Here is a 19,123-nt window from a genome sequence, read left to right as displayed (position 1 = left end):
ATTCTCATTTCTTACCATTCTAAATCTAACTTACTTACAATCAAATCGTAATTTAATCCTGGTCCTATTTGGTACTTTCAAGTGACTTCTAATTATTTATATTACAATGTTTATTCAAATAGTCCTTAAATTTCTTCCAATCTTCTTGATGCATGGTGGCATTTTAAACAGTTATGATCCACCACCCCCCCCCTGAAAAGTTCTGGGAACTGTAGTTCGCTATGGGTGCTGAGGGTTGTTAGGGGACCCAAACAACCTACAGTTCTCAAAGTGGGTTTAGCACTCAATCCCACATCACAAGGAACTCTGGCCTCTGATCACCTCAAAACCTCTCTCATAACCACCTCCAATATTTTATTGCTAAATGAGATTTGCTTTCTACTCGTTTCCGTGTCAGCTAGGGATGGGCGGGCGAGAGAAGTTCAACGCAGTTTCCCTTCAGAGACGAATCTATCATATTCTCATCTCCCGAAGCAACGTGAGAATCGAAGGCATCCCTTCAAAATTCGCAGCGACGTGAATTTTGCGGTGCTGTTCTTCCAGCCAGCGTTTACAAAAATGCATATATTAAGGGGAAGCGTGTGTAAAGATGAAAATATCCATGACAACAACATACAGAGATGCGCTGCATCAGGAGAAAGCGCTTGCAGAAAAATGCATGCGCCAGACAGAACAGCAAACCAGAATGTGTTTATTAGGGAGGAATTTGCACCAAAATGCTCAAGAATTTTCAGGAAGATTTGGGTGTTTTTTTAAAATAATAATAATCACAAATTCCTGTAAAAATGTGGAAAAATGAATTTAAAACTGGGAAACTGAGAAACTGAGAGAACTGAAATGGACATTTGTTGTTGTTGTTGTTTAGTCGTTTAGTCGTGTCCGACTCTTTGTGACCCCATGGACCAGAGCACGCCAGGCACTCCTGTCTTCCACTGCCTCCTGCAGTTTGGTCAAACTCATGCTGGTAGCTTCGAGAACACTGTCCAACCATCTCGTCCTCTGTCATCCCCTTCTCCTTGTGCCCTCCATCTTTCCCACCATCAGGGTCTTTTCCAGGGAGTCTTCTCTTCTCATGAGGTGGCCAAAGTATTGGAGCCTCAGCTTCAGGATCTGTCCTTCCAGTGAGCACTCAGGGCTGATTTCCTTCAGAATGGAGAGGTTTGATCTTCTTGCAGTCCATGGGACTCTCAAGAGTCTCCTCCAGCACCATAATTCAAAAGCATCCATTCTTCGGCAATCAGCCTTCTTTATGGTCCAGCTCTCACTTCCATACATCACTCCTGGGAAAACCATAGCTTGAACTATACGGACCTTTGTTGGCAAGGTGATGTCTCTACTATGCCCTCTTTAATTCCATTTATTCCATCACAGAACACGAAGACACGTTCCGGATTCGCCACGGACCTGCACTACTGGATTGGGCGCGATTCCTCCCAGGATGAACAAGGCGCGGCTGCTTTCTACGTGACTCAGATGGATGACCTGCTCGGCGGGAACCCCGTCCAGCACAGAGAAGTGCAGGGACACGAGTCGGCAGCCTTTAAAAGTTATTTCAAGAACGGCATCATGTGAGCGCTGGGGAAAGGCTTGGGGAACCCACTCCATTTCAATGGGGCTCCTGTGGGGAAAACGGATAGACTCAGGCAACAGGCTGCCTCCTTTTTAAACCTCTTGTTTAAAAAACAGCCAGTGTGGTGTAGTGGTTAAGAGTGATAGACTCGTAATCTGGTGAGCCAGGTTCGATTCCCCGCTCCTCCACATGCAGCTGCTGGGTGACCTTGAGCTAGTCACACTTCTCTGAAGTCTCTCAGCCCCACTCACCTCACAGAGTGCTTGTTGTGGGGGAGGAAGGGAAAGGAGAACGTTAGCCGCTTTGAGACTCCTTAGGGTAGTGATAAAGCGGGATATCAAATCCAAACTCCTCTTCTCTTCTTCTCTTGCACTATTCCCATATTCAAAAGTCCTATGAGCAACAATAAGGACTAGTAATTTTTATTTTTAAAAGGCAAGATTCTAACAACAGCAGACAGTGTAGAACCGAGGCTCACTTCTTCCTGTCCACAGCTTCAGCCTGCTGTTCTCCCACAGCAGGTTTGGGGAAGCTTTGGCCCTCCAGATGTTGCTGAACTCTCCACCCTAGTTGTTGGCCTTGCTTGCTGGGGCTGCTAGGAGTTGTAGTTCAGCCACATCTGGAGTGCCACAAATTCCCTGTGTCTTGCTAGGACTACTGCAATGTGCTCTACGTGGGGCTATTTTTGAAGGTGACCCGGAAACTACAACTAATCCAGAATGCAGCAGCTAGACTGGTCACTGGAAGTGGCTGCCAAGACCACATAACACCAGTCCTGAAAGACCTACACTGGCTGCCAGTACGTTTTTGAGCACAATTCAAAGTGTTGGTGCTGACCTTTAAAGCCCTAAATGGCCTCAAAGGCCCAGTATACCTGAAGGAGCGTCCACACCCCCATCATTCTGCCCGGACACTGAGGTCCAGCTCCGAGGGCCTTCTGGCGGTTCCCTCACTGTGAGAAGCCAAGTTATAGGGAACTAGGCAGAGGGCCTTCTTGGTAGTGGCACCTGCCCTGTGGAACGCCCTCCCACCAGATGTCAAAGAGAAAAACAATCATCAGACTTTTAGAAGACACCTGAAGGCAGCCCTGTTTAGGGAAGCTTTTAATGTTTAATAGATTTGTGTATTTTAATATTCTGTTGGAAGCCGCCCAGAGTGGCTGGGGAAACCCAGCCAGATGGACGGGGTGTAAATTATTATTATTATTATTATTATTATTATTATTATTATTATTATTATTTAGAAGCTACTGTTCTCTTAAGGCCTTTGGGCACCTGCAGGAATTTTTCCTGGGAGGGTCAAAGTAAAAGTAAAAGACTGGAATAAGGAGCAGGTTAGTTTCACACCTGCAAAAAAGGTGAATAATAGTGCCCTATATATTTTACCTTCCATCTCAGTTTTTACAAGTGCTAGGAACTTACTCTGTAAACTGGGGAGCTGGATATCATGGTTCTCAACTGCCCACTTGCTCCCTACCCCATGGGCACACATGCCCCCATTCCGCCCCCCCCCCCAATTATTAAAACCTCCTTATCCCCAACAGCTATAAGAAGGGAGGAGTTGCTTCCGGGTTCAAGCATGTGGAGACCAACATGTACAATATCAAACGCCTCCTTCATGTCAAGGGGAGGAAACACGTCTCGGCTACAGAGGTAAGGAGCTGAGCAAGAGCCTGGAATTGGTTGCCATTTGGATGGTGGCAGAAATTGCCCCTGTTCGCTTATTCACCCACTTCCAAAACAGATCCAGTGAATGCGATTGCTATTTGCTGCTGTTGTTGTTTTCACTCTGCAAGTCATATGCGATTGGGGGCTGGGGGGGGGGGAGAGAAATCAGCATTGTGCTTCCTTCCCATTAAAATGAAAGGCGCAGAATTCTTTACATTATCCCACACCACTCATTTTGGTGCAAAGAAAGTAGCTGTGTAGAAATTTGCCATAGAATAAGGTAAAGGTAAAGGGACCCCTGACCATTAGGTCCAGACGTGGCCGACTCTGGGGTTGTGGCGCTCATCTCGCTTTATTGGCTGAGGGAGCCGGCGTACAGCTTCCGGGTCATGTGGCCAGCATGACTAAGGCGCTTCTGGCGGACCAGAGCAGCGCACGGAAACGCTGTTTACCTTCCCGCCAGAGCGGTCCCTATTTATCTACTTGCACTTTGAGGTGCTTTCGAACTGCTAGGTGGGCAGGAGCAGGGACCAAGCAACAGGAGCTCACCCCATCGCAGGGATTTGAACCGCCAACCTTCTGATCGGCAAGTCCTAGGCTTAGTGGTTTAACCCACAGTGCCACCCGCATCCCAATTTGCCATAGAATACAATGAGAGAAATGCTTTGTCAGTAGTCAAATTGCAGCAGAACAGAAAGGGCACTGCCTGCGACAGATACAGGAAACCGATGCCTTCTGACACCCCTAATCGCACCACCCTGCGTTCTTTCTTGTGGCTTCTTGTTTTAAAAAATCCCTTTTCTTTTTCCTCCTGACAGGTAGATCTCTCCTGGAACAGCTTCAACAAAGGCGACGTCTTCCTGTTGGACCTCGGCAAAGTCTTGATTCAGTGGAACGGTCCCTCGTGCAACGTTGCAGAGAAATCAAGGGTGAGTGTTGGAAATCAGAGTGGCATTAATTCTGGCGCAGTTTTCGAGAAATGGCAATGCTTAGGTCCACTTGTAGAACATGAGACTCTTAATCTCAGGGCCGTGGGTCGGAGTCCCACGTTGGACAAAAGATTCCTGCATTCCAGGGGGTGATGAGTGTTGAACTACAATTCCCATCAGTCTGTGCTATCTGGGGATGATGGGATTTGTAGTCCAAAACATCCGGACTCCCAACTTCTAGGGGAGGCTGGAGGAAACAATACAATGTTAGATTGACCAACGGTCTGATTCAGCATTATGCATATTGATGCCTCCGTAATTCTCCCCATCTTCTAGGGCATGGTCTTGGCGCGAAGTATCCGGGACGGTGAGAGGGGGGGCCGTGCTCAGATTGGCGTCGTCGACAATGAGAAGGACTGCCCAGACCTCATGCAGATCATGAAAGCGGTGCTGGGGGAAAGGCACGGGGAACTGCGGGAAGCATTGCCTGATGAGAAAGCTGATGAACTTCAGAAAGCCAATGTCCGCCTTTACCAGTAAGTCTTGGGGAGTTATTTCTCAGTTTCTTTCTCCCTCCCTCCCTCTCTCTCTCCAAAAAAAGGCAGATGCCAAAAATTGGCCTGTTTTCTTCAGGCTTGGGAAATTTAAAATGCAACTCCCGTTGAATTTGAACCCCCCCCCCCAAATTCTGTGATGGGAAAAGTGATGTAGATGTCTCGAGGACCTCCTTTATATCACCGTAAATACCAGCTAACGATTAAGGTCACGTTAGTCGCTGATAAAGTGCCTTAAATTTGTCCATGCTGTGTTCAAATATAAGCTTGCAATCTAACAGGGCGCAACACAAAAGGAAAAAGCTGCGGGGAGGGAAGAGGAAAGCAGATGTTGAAGCTGCTGCTCTTTCACTGGCCAATGAGTGGGACCATGCTGGTTTCTCCCTTGTGGTGAGGAGATATGCGACCAGTCGTAGGAAGTCGAATTGGGCTTGGCAAGTCCAATGGAAGGAATCAAGGGCTGGCTTCACCTGGCATAACTGTATAGAGTCACAGGGGCCAGATGGGGAGTGTTGGGGGGCCGCATTAGCCTGAGGATAACTGGATAACTCCCCAAGGAATGGGTGGCATTTAGGCCTTTAGGGCTGAGGGCAAGGACTGTCTCCCAGCTCTCAGGCTCAAACCTTGGACAAGTCCTTAAGGATTCCTCAGTCCAGTATACCTGAAGGAGCAATTACACCCCCATCGTTCTGCCCGGAAACTGAGGTCCAGCTCCAAGGGTCTTCCGGCAGTTCCCTACCTGCGAGAAGCCAAGTTACAGGGAACCAGGCAGAGGGCCTTCTCGGTGGTGGCACCCGCCCTGTGGAACGCCCCACCCACCAGATGTCAAAGAGAAGAACAACCATCAGACTTTTAGAAGACATCCAAAGGCAGCCCTGTTTACGGAAGCTTTTAATGTTTACCCGACCACTATATTTTAATACTTTGTTGGAAGCCGCCCAGAGTGGCTGGGGAGACCCAGCCAGATGGGCGGGGTATAAATAATAAATTATTATTATTATTATTATTATTATTATTATTATTATTATTATTATTATTATTCCTACTGTCCATTTCCTCCTGCAGCGTCTATGAAAACGGGAAGGATTTAGTAGTTCAAGAAATTGCTACCCGTCCCCTGACTCAAGACCTCTTGCAGCATGAGGTAAGGTACTAAATAGTCTGTGTTGAATGGTTGTTGTGACATCCTCTCTCTTTTGGTCCCCCTGTGAGAGTATCTGTCAGTTTAGCAGATATGTGCCCTGGTCTACAAAGTCCTGGGTTCAAATCCAGTGAAGGTTCTTGTCACATACCCCCTTTATTTTAACAGGACTGTCACATTTTGGACCAGGGAGGTTTTAAAATTTACGTCTGGCGTGGAAAAGACTCCAGCAAAGAAGAGAAGAAGGCAGCGTTCAGCCGAGCAGTGGTGAGTTGGGCGTTCAAATAGCAGTGCAAAAAAAAATATGTGGGTTTTTTATTCCGCTTAAAAAGGGGGTGGGTGGGAAACTCAGTCAGATCACGACAGGGACATTCGGACACAAAGCGGGCGGAAACAGCTAATGGAGGTGTCTTGGCATGGACAGAGTGCCAAATCTGAATCAGGGAGAGCTGGGTTCAGGTCTCTGCTCACGAGGCCAATACCTGAACCCACCTTGGAGGGTTCTTGCAAGGAATGTAAATATAATTAGGAAATTATTAACAATGGGCATTATAATTATTGTCATGCCCTAAAGAGAGAAACACAGAGTGAAGTTTTGAACCTGGCACATGTTTGCGTGGCGAGTTCCTGCCCCCCCCCAGTGGAAATAAAGTCACATGACACAATTATTAAGGTTAATGGGCTAATTAAGGCCACAACTTTATTGGTTACAGGTGATGAGCGGTATTAGCTTAGGCATTGGTCATAACAGACTATATCTGGCTTCAGCCCATCCGCTTGAAGTCTGGGAAGGGTTAACCACCAGTAGGGGGAGTCCTGCTGATGCAAATCAACTAGGAACTCCCCCGGGGCCACCGCAAGGGGGCGTGCCTTGGGCCCTCACCTCCATAGGCTTCGGACAGGGCCACGCCCCCTGGAATCCTTTAACGGACTACCCTTCAATATGTGGGGCAGGTGATGGCGCTTCCTCCCCTCTTCCATCTACAAAACAATACCAATGCCTAACCACCAATACCAAGAAAGTTGTGATGATTTGCTACGAGGCAGGTGAAAACGAAGTGGCTGGTGCCAATTTGCCAAGTGGAAAAATTCCTACCAGGCCCCTCAATGGCGACCAACCAAGGTCCATAGCAAGGTCAAGGAATGAAAGCCTTAAAGGGCGGGAGGGTGGGAAACAGGAACAGCTGGTAGGCGGGAAAAGAGGGAGATCCCCAGCCGCACCTGCGTTAAATAGAGCAGGCCATGCCCCCAGAGCCAGCCGATTGGCTGGCTGGGGGGTGAAACGGCCAGGGATTCACCCAATCGCGCAGGGGCTGGGCTCCAGCCCTGCGCACATTGTGGGGCCATGACACCCGCAATGCCACCTCCTCTGCAGGGCGGAAGTGGCTTTGGCAAATTAAAAGTCAATGTGCATATGCTAAATAATAGCTGCATCACTTGTCTTGTTTTTGAGAGTCCGGGCAAAGGGCAAAAAGTTCTATAGGACCTGAAAGCTCCACCCCAAGTCCTTGTTCCAGCCTCCATTGCCCCTTCATTCCTCTGGGGAATGCCCATGCCCTTAGCTGCCCTTAGCAGCCTTGAGGAGTAGAATAGAAGCACTCTTTTTAAAACAACAACAACAACAAGGCAGAATGCTAATATTCCACTAATAATATAAATTCTTCGCCCAGTACCAAACATATGCATCTGCTTTGCAGTAACAGCACTATAGGATATGAATGTTTTCGTGACCATCTCTGCACTCCGCGGGTGACTAAGTTATAGATTTGCAGAATTATTTCCCTTTGGTGATTTGCCAGAATTGCTCACACATTCTCGGGTCCTTCTAGGGTTTCATCCAAGCCAAAGGGTATCCCCCCACCACGAACGTAGAAGTCATGAACGACGGGGCGGAGTCGGCGATGTTTAAGCAACTCTTCCAGAAGTGGTCGGAAAAAGACGAGACTCAGGGACTTGGCAAGACCTACAACGTTGGCAAAATTGGTGAGACAGAAACACCCAAATCTCTTTCCTTCCGGTAAAGGTTGACATGATGTTAAATGCGTTTTTGCACTTAATGAGCCGGGTTTTTTATATTTAAAAAAAATGCTAATTGCTCCAGCCTTTTGGGGGGGAGGACAGTGATAATTAGGTCTGGGTCGCTCAGTTGCTTACAGCATGGTGCCGATAAGGCCAAGGTTGCAGGATTGAGCCCAATAAATAGGCATGTCCCAGTCCTTATGACATATATTGCTTGCAGTGAATGCGGTTCAGTCAGGTGAGATAACATCTCTCTGTGTTCTATACGCAGCCAAAGTGGATCAAGTCAAATTTGACGTCACTCAGTTGCACGCGAGACCGGAGTTGGCTGCTGAACAGCGGATGGCCGATGATGCCTCTGGAAACGTAGAGGTGAGTTCTTCTCCGCCCTACCTTGGTGCCAGCTCCAGATTTTGGAGGATATTGGGCAAGACATCATTGCCATTGATCACCAGCTGCCATTTATCTCATATTTTTGTATTTATTCATCCATTGCATTTATATACCACCTTTATCTTCCGAGGATCTCAGAGTAGTGTCCGTGGTTCCCCTCTTCCCCATTCCATCCTCACAACAACCTTGTGAGGTAGGATAGGCGAAGAGATGGTGACTGGCCCAAAGCCACCCAGCATCCACTCCTAGCCATCTCCTCCCACCATTGTCTGGGCCAGTGCCGGGGAGACAGGACATGCAAGCAAGTTGCGATAGTGTGATGGCCTGGGACTCGGGCTCAGACTCGGAACCAGAGGAGTCTCAGGCCGCAGCAGATCCTTTGCCTCAGGCATCACCTGAACCAAGTCTGGGGCCTGATTCTGAAGAGTCCCAGTCTGCACAGGCTCCCCTGCAACAAACACCAGCTGGGCCGAGTCAGGGGCCTGATCCTGCCCTGGCTCCAGATGCAGGGATGACCTCGTTGCCTTCAGCTGGGCCATCACTTACAGCTGCTCCACTACCGGTTGGGTCAGGGGAGGCTGAGGCAGCCCCTGGGTCTAGTAACCCACCGACGTCTCCCGAGCTGCAGAGACTAAGGTCTGAGAGAAGGAGAGACCTGAGTACTCGCAGGAGGAGCACTCACCTTCAGGCGAGACAGGGAGGTGAGTCACCAGGGGATCAGGACCGGCCGCTACCCCGACAATGATAAAAGGCTGTCGGACCTTGCCCCAGGTTGCGGGAGCAATATTGCTGTATGCTAGATCATGCCTGAGATCCTGTACCTGTCCTTGCCTGGTTTCCTGCCGTGGCCCTGTCGGACTGACTCCTAGCAGAACCTTTGGATTCTGGACCGGTCCTGGACCACGTTTCACTGGTTACCCCCGGGCCCAGCACAAATAGTCACGAAGGAGGAGGGCCAGGGCCAGAGGATATTTGTCCATGGGTCTGTTACTGGGGTGCTGCAACCTCTGCGGGCGCCTGGCTGGGTTAATAGCCTGCCTGCAAATTTCATCCAGTTCTTCCAACGACAACAAAGAAAAACCACCACAACTGTAACGATGCCCAACACAGAGACAAAATCCTGCACCTGTTTGACCAGATAGTAGCAGCTTTCCTTGGGCATGAGAAGAAGCAATAGGCAGGAAGGGACAGCCATTTCGACTCACTGCTGTTTTCACCAGCTGGGCCAAGAGGTCGTCAGTTCTACGTGCTCTGGGACAAGGTGAAGTGTGGCCATCTGCTGGGGGCAAGGGTGAGGTATCAGCTGGGCCCCCATGATGAAGCTGGCATATGGCTGGGATAGCTCAGTTGGTAGAGCATGAGGCTTGTGATCTCAGGGTTGTGGGTTCAAGCCCCACACTGGGCAAAAGATTCCTACATTGCAGGGGTGCATGAGATGACCATCATGGTGTTTTCCAGCTCTACAGTTCTGTGATATTCCTGTTAGGCCTCAGAAAGCCAATGGCCCACTTTGTAAAGTCCACCTGCGTTCTCAGAGCCACCTAGGCCTACTTTGTCAACTGTAAGCAGAACCTCGCAACATTGAGACTTGGATGCCCGAGTTCACTTGTTTTCCTCTTCCCTCCCCACCCTTTTTCCTTTTGTGCCATTTCTTTTTTTCCGATTGTAAGCCCCAGGGACAGAGTCTGTGTAATTTCTACTGGATTGTATGCTGCTGTGGGATGTTTTCAAGCCAAAGAGCAGGGTCCTGATGCTTTAAATAAGAAACAAATAGGCACATTTCTGAGAACGAATGTTGCTTTAAATTAGCCGGCCCAGCCTTTTCTAAGCTGTGCACACCACCTCATCCCCACAACCCTGAATTCTTAACTTTGTGCTTCTCTCCATAGGTGTGGAGGATTGAGGATCTAGAAATGGCCCCGGTTGCCCCCAGGACCTACGGGCAGTTCTATGGCGGAGATTGTTACCTCATCTTGTACACCTACACAAAATTAGGCAGGCCTCATTACATCATCTACATGTGGCTTGTAAGTAATGGCTGAGATCAAGAGGTGTGGTTTCATTATTTGGCAGTGTCCTCTGAAAAGGTGAATTGGGCCCAGTGGAAGGCTGGTGTTTTTACATCTTAAGCCTCCTGTTTTCTTAGTGACTTTCAGAATCAACCTACAGCTTAAACTCAGGAGTGCAGAATGCTGGAGGCTGCTTTGGCTCCAGAGTGTAGCATACAGTTAAGGCTACCAAGCTGCCAGAGAGAGCAGGAATTCCTCAATTTTTCATACTGTTAAACTGTCAGGTCCAATCAAATTATTATTATTATTATTATTATTATTATTATTATTATTATTATTATTACCTCGCCCATCTGGCTGGGTTTCCCCAGCCACTCTGGGCGGCTCCCATCATCATCATCATCATCATCATCATCATCATCATCATCATCATGTAACAAAATTTCAAACATTAAAAACTTCCCTAAACAGGGCTGCCTTCAGATGTCTTCTAAAAGTCAGATAGTTGTTTATTTCCTTGACATCTGATGGGAGGGCATTCCACAGGCTGGGTGCCACAACTGAGAAGGCCCTCTGTCTGGTTCCCTGTAACCTCACTTCTCGCAATGAGGGAACCGCCTGAAGGCCCTCGGACCTGGATCTCAGTGTCCAGGCTGAACAATGGGGGTGGAGATGCTCCTTCAGGTATACTGGGCTGAGGCCGTTTAGGGCTTTACAGGTCAGCACCAACATTTTGAATTGTGCTCACAACGAGTTGCATTTAACATAGCACTAAGCAAATTGTTCCGTTAAGTCCAAATATTTCTCCTTGCATAACAGAATGCTATCCCCCAGCCCCCTAAAGCTGTTCTGGGGGTCCCTCAACCCTCCAGAGCAGACTTGGGGATGTTGCAGTGGGCAGAGGCAAGGGGAGAAAGTCCTGTTGCACTTGTACTAATCTTTGCACTAGCACTTGCAAAATTATTCAGTTGAGTGCGCGTAAAACCAAGTAAATAAAAGCCAGAATCAATTTTCTTTAATGCAGTTAAACCAAGGGATGAACTGTGAAATTGTTCTAACTGTATGCCACAACTTTGCAGCAAATGCTTTCTTAAGACCCACCCAAATTATCCGGGATGCACCCTATGGTACAGAAATGACCTTATATCATCCAGCTCTTCTTCCTGCCTCAAAGACCAAGTCTAGCCCAAGCTAAACCAACTATTAGACACCCCACACTTCCCGGAGTGAGTCCTCTTGCGGTGCTGGGCAGTTTTCTTCCCTCTGGGGTGAGAGTTAAGGGTGTTGGATAATTCTGTTGAGAACTGAAATGGGGACAGTCTTCCTCACTAGGGTGAGATGTGTCCCCCCCAATTTTATTATAGTAATTGTTTCTACATTTGCACCTATTGACACAAATTTCACTGTGCAAATTGATTACCTCTCTTCTTTTTTTAGAGGGGCGGGTGACACATTCCTTCGTTGGTGGCCATGCCTAGGCAGGCCACCACCCTAAAGGTTGTCATCTAGTTCCCTCTAAGTCAGGCTTCCTCAACCTCGGCCCTCCAGATGTTTTGAGACTACAATTCCCATCATCCCTGACCACTGGTCCTGCTAGCTAGGGATCATGGGAGTTGTAGGCCAAAAACATCTGGAGGGCCGAGTTTGAGGAAGCCTGATCTGGAGGGCTGAGGTTGAGGAAGCCTGCTCTAAGTTGTATTCTCCAAGCTTTACAAAGCTCACGAAACAGCCCTCCCTCCCTTCACCTTCTCCGGTTTTGCTAGCCATTTTGGGTGACTCCTCCTCGGGTCTGAACAACACTGCATATCTGAGGGTGTCCCCCCTTGTTCCTCTTCAGGGCCGTCACGCCTCGGCGGATGAAATCACTGCCTGCGCCTTCAACGCTGTGGAGCTGGACAAAAAATACAGGGATGAGCCGGTGCAGGTTCGAGTGACGATGGGGAAGGAGCCGAGACACTTCCTCTCCATCTTCAAGGGGAAACTGATCATCTATGAGGTAGGCTCTCCCGGTCCAAAGCCCACACCCATCAAGGGACCTCAGAGTCTCTTATTTCTCAGCCTCCCTCCATTCCCCCCTTCCTCTCTCTCTAAGGAGAGTAAAACTCCACATCTTTAAAACAAAAGTGGCTATAATACTATTTCCCCACCCAACAGGGCCTTCCTGGGGGTGGCTCCACAGTCGTAGAACTCTCTCCTTTCTCATTTGCTTGGTCCTTTCCAGGAGGCCATAATCTATTTAAAGTTGCCGGTCTTTAACACACTTCAGGCCAGCCTTTCTCAACCTGTGGGTCCCCAGATGTTGTTGAACTGCAGCTCCCATCACCCCTAGCTAGCAAGGGGTGATGGGAGTTGTAGTCCAACAACATCTGGGGACCCACAGGTTGAGAACCGCTGCTTTAGATGATCCAATACAATATTTCCATGTGTTATGTGTTCCTCTTCCAGATCATTGCGGAAAAGCAGTGGCTCAACAAGGAATTGGGCAGATCTGTCCATTTCCATATCTCATTTTTCCAGTCTTCTGTTTCCCCCCATTTCTACATCAGATTATGATACTCTTTTTACAGTGCATTGTGAAAATTTCACCAAAAGTTCATGTTAATTTCTCTTAACGTGCAAAACCTTGCCCAATGTGCACGTTGGTGCAAGGAACCTTTTCTGATACAATCCATTTTTGTACACCTATTTTTACTGATATCTGTATTTGTTGTATGCACTTTCCCCTGGTGTACACACTTTCTTGTGTACCCCTCTTGGCTGGAAGACTGCATCACCAGAAATGGGAGACATGTGGATTTTTTGCACAATGGTTCAGGAAGTGCAAATTTAGAAGAGTTTGCATTAAGATGCAAACCAAATGGATTTCTCTCCTACCCTCCTGCTTCACAGACTGCTTTGTTTCTTCCAGGGAGGCACAAGTCGTGCCCAGAAGAGCGAGCCGGAGCCTGCCGTCCGGCTCTTCCAAGTGAGGGGGACAGATGAATTCAACACCAAGACCGTCGAGGTCCCAGCACGAGCCTCCTCGCTCAACTCCAACGATGTCTTCCTTCTCAGGACCAACCAAATGTGCTACCTGTGGTGTGGAAAGGTAGGTGAATTTTAGGGCGTACGCTCCAGCGTACGCCAATCTTGTGTTCCCATCCCCTAAAACTCCCACCATCCCCAGCAAGCTTGGCCAGTGTCCAGGGATGATGGGAGTTGTAGTCCAACAAAGTCTGGTGGCCCAAGGTTGAAGAACGCTGCTCCAGATGACCTCTTTACTGAGCCTTCCTTGCGCAGTGCTTATGTGAAGACTAGGTTGTATTTGGTCTTCCTTGAGAATTTGTTCCGATTTGTTTGCAGGGAGATTATTCAGACAATGGGCACTCGCAGGATGTTTATGCATTCATTCATCCCACCCTTTCCTGATGCATTTTCCCATTACTTTCCTAACCGCAAAAGGATCAGTTTCCTTTTTTTGAAGTACCGTATTTTTCGCTCTATAAGACGCACCAGACCACAAGACGCACCTAGTTTTTGGAGGAGGAAAACAAGAAAAAAAATATTCCGAATCTCAGAAGCCAGAACAGCAAGAGGGATCGCTGCGCAGTGAAAGCAGCAATCCCTCTTGCTGTTCTGGCTTCTGGGATAGCTGCACAGCCTGCATTCACTCCATAAGACGCACACACATTTCCCCTTACTTTTTAGGAGGGGAAAAGTGAGTCTTATAGAGCAAAAAATACGGTAGATTTCTTGCACTAGGGCAGTGGTTCTCAAACTTGTTTTTTCTCTGGGCCACGCTTTCAGAATAAACATTTGCTCGTGCCACAGCGAATTTTTCTATCAATAAGAAATACGCTGGAAAACAAAAAGAAACAACTTCCAGCAGTGCTTGATTTGTAACATGGAACATAACTACTTTATATTATGATCATGGGTAAAGCAATGCAGCTACATATTCTGCAAATTAAAAAATATGTTGATACTATATTGAAATGTTTGAATGTTTCTGTTATTGTCCTTTAACCTTTCCGCCATTCTCTCCTGCTCCACCTTTACCACTACACTAGAGTGATAGAGTCCTTTAATCCACTTTAATTGCTCAGACCTACATTTCCCAGTACAGTGGACGCTCGGGTTGTGACCGTGATCCATGCGGGATGCACATTCGCGACCTGCAGCATTCGCGACCTGCAGCAGTGCATCTGCACACATGCAGGTTGCAATTCAGCGCTTCTGCACATGCGTGACTGCCGAAACCCAGAAGTAACCTGTTCCAGTACTTCCGGGTTTCAGCCGTCCGTAACCTGAAAAAACGCAACCTGAAGCGTCTGTAACCCGAGGTATGACTGTATACAGAGGCACACTGACTGTCAGGCTTCGGGGAATTGGCTTCCTCCCCCATGGCAGTAAATAAGAAGATCAAACGAAAGGAACGTCTTACCAGTTACAGTAGATTCTTTACTAATCACAGTGAGAGACAAAAGAACACGTCACCCTAGAAATGGCAGTGCTCCCAATTAAGGCTACCTCGCCTCCCGTCCCTTTAAATCTACATCAATCCTATGTCTTGTAATCTGAATTTGTAGCCTCTGTGCTTTCTGTTCTGAGACTTTCTGAGCGCTTCTCAACCTTGGGGAGGGCAGTGGAGGAATGCTGTCCAAAGACTGTGAATCCGTTAACCCTCTCTCCCCCAGTGTTTCTTCTTCTAGCTGTTCCCCATCCAGTATTTCCCAGCTTCTGCCTTCTGAACTATGCCCCTCTGCAAACCACTGCTCCAAATCTATGCTGTCTTCCTGCTCCTGGGAAGATCCATGATTCCTCCTCAGTGCAGACTTCCTCAGGACGGTCCCTGACACTGACTGAGTGCAGAACCCCCAGTTGTGTGGAGCAGGGCCACAGACCCTGTTGGTCCCAGATCCACAAGTGTCCAACCCTCCCTCTGGCATTTTGTGCCGACTCCTCATTTGCTCTGGTTTTGTGCTGCCTCTCCAGGGATGCAGTGGGGACGAGAGAGAGATGGCCAAGAACGTGGCCGACATTATCTCCAAGAGAGACAAGCAGACCGTGCTAGAGGGCCAGGAACCAGCGGAGTTCTGGGTTGCGCTTGGAGGCAAAGCCCCCTACGCCAGCGATAAGAGGTAAGAGATGCCTGGTTCTGTAATCTCTTCAGAGAATGGGTGTGGATAAATCTGAAAAGAACATCAGGTCCGAGGTTCAATTCCCGACATCTCTAGGTAGGAGTGGGAGAGACTCGCTGCCTTAAACCCTGGAAAGCCTCTGCCAGTCAGTGTAGACAACACCAAGCAAGATGGTTGAAGGGTCTGACTCAGCATAAGGCAGGTTTCTGTAGCCGCAAATGCCCACCCACAGACTTGAGGTTAACACAGCTTGCCAGTGGCAAGACAGGAGATAAAAATACATATAAAATAGGAGCGTATGTGTGTTTCGGTGTGTGTTTTTCACAGCTCATAACGCTGGGTATTCAGAGTAATATGCAGTCGTACCTCAGAAGTCGAACGGAATCCGTTCCGGAAGTCCGTTCGACTTCCAAAACATTCAAAACCAAGGTGTGGCTTCTGATTGGTTGTAGGAAGATCCTGCAGCCAATTGGAAGCCTCGGAACCCGCATCAGATGTTCGGGTTCCAAAGAACGTTTGCAAACTGGTACACTCACTTCCGGGTTTGCGGGATTTGGGAGCCAAAGCGTTCGATTCACAAGGCGTTCAACTTCCGAGGTACGGCTGTTCTTTTCCCACCAAGCCCTGACGCCTTTGCAGAAGGAAACGAAAGGAAGTCATTTGAAAGCTCTCATTCCGATATCTAAGTCGATGTGTCAAGGGCATAGATAATTTGGTGGCGGGACACACCCACCCACACCAACTTTGTCACCTCTTATTTTTATTTTATTTTATTTTACAGTGGTACCTCGGGTTACATACGCTTCAGGTTACATACGCTTCAGGTCACAGACTCCGCTAACCCAGAAATATTACCTCGGGTTAAGAACTTTGCTTCAGGATGAGAACAGAAATCGTGCTCTGGCGGTGCGGCAGCAGCGGGAGTCCCCATTAGCTAAAGTGGTGCTTCAGGTTAAGAACAATTTCAGGTTAAGAACGGACCTCCGGAACAAATTAAGTACTTAACCCGAGGTACCACTGTATTTTAAAAAACCCTCATGGGACAAACGCTTCTTTGGATCGCTGAACAACATTAACCTTAAAACATACAAATCTACATCCACCGTTAGGAAGTTGGCATCCTGAATGGTAGCGGTTTAAAAGGCCGACAGCTCACTTTCTTCCCAATTAGGAGTTAGGAGCCTGACCTCTAGTGGTTAGAATCGGCGTCGGGTGTTAGAAAGGGACGCAGCCTCATCTCACGCAGAGTCTCTCCCTCCCCAATGTTGCGTCGTCCAGGTTCCAAGAGCAGTTTGCCCAGTACCAGCCCCGCTTGTTCGAGTGCTCCAATCAGACGGGCCGGTTCATCATGACGGAGATTGTGGATTTTTGCCAGGATGACTTGGACGAGGATGACATCATGCTGCTGGACACCTGGGAGGAGGTCAGTGGAGATGAGCTATTGCTTCCGCAGAGGAGTTTTCCAAGCGTTCTGCTGCCACTGCGGCAGGTTTGCATGCATGCCTTGGGCAAAGCCTCCCTCCAGAAGGAACAGGGTGTTCTTCTCAGTAATAAATACCCGTCGCTCGTTGAATGATATTGTCTAGAACAGGGATGGGCAACCTCATCTGGCTGGAGGGGCCAGATCCTTATCTTCCCTACTCCCTTTGCACCCACCTGTCCATCACTTGGTGTCACAATGATGTCATGCAATGATTGCTGGAACTTCAGGGTATTGCAATGAGACCTGTGGGGTGATTGGAAGCACCGTTATTCAGCAGGCTTGAAGACTCCAGCCATCAGCTGGTGGTGGTAACTTCAAGCCTGCTTTCTGCAGGTGTCGGTTGATCCATGAGGAACTTGGTCCTGCAGCTAATTCTCTTTTTTATATTACATTTTTATTAAATTTTCTATTTTTTTAAAAAAAATAATTTTTATTACATTTTCAATTTTTCGTAATCACAATATCCATACATAAATCAATAGGCTCAAACATTGCTCTATCCACGCATTGACCTCCTCCCGCCCCTCTTTCTGACTTCCATACGTATTTACTTTATTCTTACCATTTCTATAGCCACTTTTTTACCTTCTCTCTTATTTTTATATTTCCCCTCATTAAATGTAAATCAGTTCCTTGTATTGTCATTACAAAACATTTCAACTCAAAATAAAAATCCCGGAGTCGTGGAGGGAGGCCTATATTACCTTAATTCCTAAACAAGGTACAGACTTAACCCAAGTTTATTAAATTTTCTAATTTACATTTCAAAATATTCATTTAAACAACCTTAAATCAATGACTTCCCTTCTTCATTTCCCGGAGTTCATTTTGCATACCATACATCCCTGTATATTTTACATGAACTAAACCATTCGGTAATCCATTGTTACATCCATCAAAACTCATTTACACTGTTGAATTTACCTTAACGCTCCCAGCATTTTTAAATAAACACAATTTTCACCCAAATAAACACAATTTTCACCCAACGTAATTTCGTTGTCCCCGAGAGGGGGCAATGACAATAAAGATATTATTATTATTATTATATATTCAGTAAACATTTTCCAGTCTTCTTTAAACATACATTCTTCTTGCTCTCTTATTCTGTAAATTAAATCTGCAAACTGTGCATATTCCACCAGCTTAAGTTGCCATTTTTCTTTGGATTGGACCTTGCTCGTTTTCCATTTTGGGGCTAACAACACACGGGCCACAGTAGTAGCAGACATAAATAACCTTTTTTGACACCTGGGAATTTCCCTCTGAATTATCCGCAACAGAAAGGTCTCTGGAAAGTTACTTTTAAACATTATTTTTTTCAGTTCATTATATATCATTTCGCTGCAGCTAATTCTCTACCTAGCATCACATACTACATCTAATAATAATAATAAATTTTATTTATACCCCACCCTCCCCGGCCAGAGCCGGGCTCAGGGCGGCTAACACCAATAAAATAAAATCACAGTAAAAACATAATAGGGGGAAAAGAGAGGGGGGGAATTAAAATACAGGTTAAAAAGCATTTTAAAATGCAGCCTCATTTTAAAATAGCTGATAAATCAAGACCATAAGGGGAGGGAAACATAAGGGTCAGACTGAGTCCAAACCAAAGGCCAGGCGGAACAGCTCTGTCTTGCAGGCCCTGCGGAAAGATGTCAAGTCCCGCAGGGCCCTAGTCTCTTGTGACAGAGCGTTCCACCAAGTCGGGGCCAGTGCTGAAAAGGCCCTGGCCCTAGTTGAAACCAATCTAACCTCCTTGAGGCTCGGGACCTCCAAAGTGTTGTTATTTGTGGACCTTTGCAAGACATCAGGTGTGTGGTAAGTGGGCCTGGTTAGGGGGAACAAGCCAAATTGGGGCAGAGTTTCCCCAGCCTTTTTCTAGCGGGGAAAAATGACTCTTCCTCTTTCCTCTCCATCTCCCGTTTTCCGCCTGTAGATTTTCCTTTGGGTTGGCAAAGCCTCCAACGACTATGAGAAGAAGGAGTCCATGACCTCAGCCAAAGAGTACCTGAAGACCCACCCAGCGGGAAGAGACTTGGGGACACCGATTATTGTGGTGAAACAAGGTCACGAACCCGTCAACTTCACGGGCTGGTTCACCGCTTGGGACCCGTACAAGTGGAGTGTAAGTAACCGCAAGTAAAAACATCTCTTCGCTGAGGCCATAGTTTGGTAGCCTGTTTTTAATTCCACAGAAAGTTGCGCATTTCAAGAGCTCTTTCTCGTTCCACC

The 19,123-nt window shown here is 47.5% G+C and overlaps 1 protein-coding gene across 1 annotated transcript in view; it reads left to right on the top strand.

The window, feature by feature from the left end:
• VILL (villin like) overlaps positions 1-19,123 on the top strand; it is a 59,245-nt gene that overhangs the window by 33,816 nt on the left and 6,306 nt on the right. The window contains exons 4-17 of the mRNA XM_081163561.1: positions 1,372-1,568; positions 3,114-3,222; positions 4,056-4,166; positions 4,503-4,702; positions 5,786-5,864; positions 6,030-6,128; positions 7,691-7,844; positions 8,152-8,252; positions 10,163-10,300; positions 12,120-12,278; positions 13,191-13,370; positions 15,257-15,402; positions 16,681-16,825; positions 18,828-19,016. Of these exons, the coding sequence (XP_081019687.1) occupies positions 1,372-1,568; positions 3,114-3,222; positions 4,056-4,166; positions 4,503-4,702; positions 5,786-5,864; positions 6,030-6,128; positions 7,691-7,844; positions 8,152-8,252; positions 10,163-10,300; positions 12,120-12,278; positions 13,191-13,370; positions 15,257-15,402; positions 16,681-16,825; positions 18,828-19,016 (2,007 nt within the window). The remainder of the gene's footprint in view (positions 1-1,371; positions 1,569-3,113; positions 3,223-4,055; positions 4,167-4,502; positions 4,703-5,785; positions 5,865-6,029; positions 6,129-7,690; positions 7,845-8,151; positions 8,253-10,162; positions 10,301-12,119; positions 12,279-13,190; positions 13,371-15,256; positions 15,403-16,680; positions 16,826-18,827; positions 19,017-19,123) is intronic.

This window comes from Podarcis bocagei (genome assembly GCF_964188305.1).
Source record: "Podarcis bocagei genome assembly, chromosome: 12".
In the NCBI taxonomy this organism is placed as follows: domain Eukaryota; kingdom Metazoa; phylum Chordata; class Lepidosauria; order Squamata; family Lacertidae; genus Podarcis; species Podarcis bocagei.
The sequence above is the reverse complement of the archived record's forward strand: the minus strand, read 5'-3'. Positions and strand labels throughout refer to the sequence as shown.